Raw genomic sequence first — 2,733 nt, forward strand, 5'->3', positions numbered from 1 at the left:
CTGTCTCTTCTCTTTATGGACCGAGCCCTCTTCCTCCCCTTGGCCCGTACCTTTTCGTTGGAATTCTTTTCCTGTTTCTCTTCTTCGTCAACGCTGGAGAGCGACAGCCCCATGCCGTCTGCGTGCTGTGGTCCTCACCACCACCGCGCCTCCACCTCCCTTCCCCCTCTTAAATCCCTCTCCAAACCTCTCTGGAAAACCCTAGCCTTCTTCCCTCTAGCCGCCGCCGCCCACTCTCTTCTTCCCCACCTTTTTCCCCTTCTCTCTGAGCAAACGAGAGCCACCCCGGCGCTCAGTTCCCCATGGCACCGCCGCTCCACACCTCCCATCGTCGTTCTGAGGGCACTGTTAGATGCGCCTCGTCATCCTCTACACCCTCGTCCAAGGAATCGAGCCGAGAGCCTCCCAATCGAGCGCAAACTCGCCGATTCCATCCTCAACTCCGGCGAAGAAATTGTCAATTCCGGCCGCCCTCGTCCTCCTCCGGCCAAACCGAGCACACCACCTCCTTCCCCGCGTCGAGCCGCACCCCCGACGCCATCTCTCGCATCCTGGTTCGTCCCGTCTCCGTCGTCCCCGTGCTCACCTGCAAGTATCCGCCATGGTTTCTTCTGTCCCTGAGCTCCGCCGTGGTCGGCTCTAATAGGGCGCGATTATGCTCCTCTTCAACATCTTCACAGCAGCGCAGTGGTTCGTCCCCTTCCTGCCTATCAACACTTCACATGTTCAAATCCCCACGGTGGCTATTTTATTCCAACGTTTTTCTTCTTTTTGTTCAGATCTCATGGCTGTAGATCCTTCAATTTAGGCGGAGCACTTCAGAAAATCAACACAGGCCCCTCCCCAATCTTTTTCTTCTCCAGATTCGTTCATGGGCCTTGACCCGTTCCTCTCAGACCCAACCCGACGCTGATGTGCGCCCAACATCTTTCCAAGCCGGCCCAGCCCAAGCATGGCTCACTTCCCAGGGCAGGTTCGGCCCGGTTCCTCCCTCTTCTAATCTTTTTTTTTTGCAAAATCTTGGGTATATCATATCTTGGGATTGGTAAATCCAAATGACACAAATAACCTGTCTATTTTTATCAGAAAAATGCAAGGAAAATGAATATGCCATTCATTCATCTGTTTGCATCTTGCATCATGACGCGCGTTGATAGTTATGCATGTTCACCTTACATATATGCGGAGTATTTCGGAATTCCAATTAGGTCTTCCCTGCTCCGTTTAAATTTGAAGTAGCGCACCCCTGCCATGTTATGCCATGCTAACAACCAATTAACTTTGCCGGTAGAAATGCAACTCCAACCTAATTTGCTTGTCCGGTGTCTCAACTCCGATTAATATGATAAGTTGCATTGCACCATCTATGCCATGTCATGCATATCATCTTCATCATGCTGGTTCTTCATCCGTAGTAGTAAGACTTGCATACGTTGTGTGTTCCAGCTTTTGCTTCTTCCCGGATAGGATCGCGAAGTGGTGTGGTGAGATACGACAAGTTCTCCGGATGTCCCTCGACAAGCTCTAACAGGCAAGCATTTCCCCTATACTCCTGCCCCTGCAGAAGTCGCTCACCTATTTTATTTTGCCTTCTCCCTCATGCTATCTTTAAGTTGCGTTCTTGTCACGTGTCCCTTCCACTTGTTACCTCAAGCAGCCCATATTGCCACCACCACCTCCTACGGCTATTGTTTGGTTATCGAGTCTGCCCTTGCGAGTCGTAGTGCATGCTAGTGCTGTTTTATCTCTTTACCGTTGTTGTTATCTTATCGGGTTATATGTTGGGAAGAATCATGGTTACTTTAGTTGTTGACATTTGTTTAGCGGAGGCATCGGTGGGTCAGCTGCTCGTTTTGTGACGGCTCACTTGTGTTTCCTAAATATCCTAGGACCCCGAGTTCTTGTTATCTGTTCCGAGACTGAGCGCTCTAACCACACGTGGGTATGCTTACCGGGTCTCCCCTCGACCACTGCCGGAATCTACAGCTTTGTCCAGTGGCCACAACTAGTTTGGATGTTTGTTTTGTTTCTCCCGGGCGTGCAAGCATGTTACTTTGTGGTCAGATGATATGATGTTACTTTTGGGGAAGACATGTTGCCTTGTAACCCCGTTGTCTCTTGCACGCTCGTAGGATGCGGTACGTATTGCTGAAGATGGATTCACCCTGCGGGCACTGTTTCCATCCGAAAGCCGTAGACGCAAACAGCTAAGAACGCGTCGGAGTTTCGATCGGGCTCCGAAACGGGCTAACTTAGTTAGGTGGCTTCCTGGACATTGTTGTAGTGAAGGAGAGTGCGTGTCGTGATATCCACCTGTCGTAAGTGGGTTGAGCGTGCGTGTGGGCACATTTGGGCACCCCTGCAGGGTTACAATCTTAACGATAAGCCGCGTCCGCGGTTATGGACGACTTGGAGCTGTATGACTCGACCATAGACAACTTACACATGTTGTTTCAATACTAATAACCTGCATAGTAAGATAGAACAACTTAAATAATAAATGGTTAAAACTTGACAACCGTGTGAGTGCCTTTGCTAGTACCTCTTTGCGAAGGGGGAACACGTCGGCTGTGTTGTGTTTGCAGAGTATAGAACTGTTAGTTTATGCGCTCTCTCACCTTCTCTGATTAGACGAATGTTGTAGAGTGTCTCTATAGGTTTTTAGTGCTTGCGTGTTGCCGCTTAACCCCACCATATTGCCTATGACGTTCCTCTTGCGTCCTCTAAGTCCCC

General features: G+C 50.0%; 1 protein-coding gene across 1 annotated transcript; it reads left to right on the forward strand.

Annotated features, from left to right (window-relative positions):
• Positions 1–234: 234 nt before the first annotated feature.
• LOC124683747 lies at positions 235–837 on the forward strand. Its single transcript, XM_047218203.1, has 2 exons — positions 235–690; positions 780–837. Exons 1-2 carry the CDS (start codon positions 303–305, stop codon positions 806–808), a joined length of 417 nt encoding a protein of 138 aa, XP_047074159.1. The 5' UTR covers positions 235–302; the 3' UTR covers positions 809–837.
• Positions 838–2,733: the final 1,896 nt, after the last annotated feature.

The sequence above is a fragment of the Lolium rigidum genome, chromosome 1, assembly GCF_022539505.1.
Source record: "Lolium rigidum isolate FL_2022 chromosome 1, APGP_CSIRO_Lrig_0.1, whole genome shotgun sequence".
Classification (NCBI taxonomy): Eukaryota; Viridiplantae; Streptophyta; class Magnoliopsida; order Poales; family Poaceae; genus Lolium; species Lolium rigidum.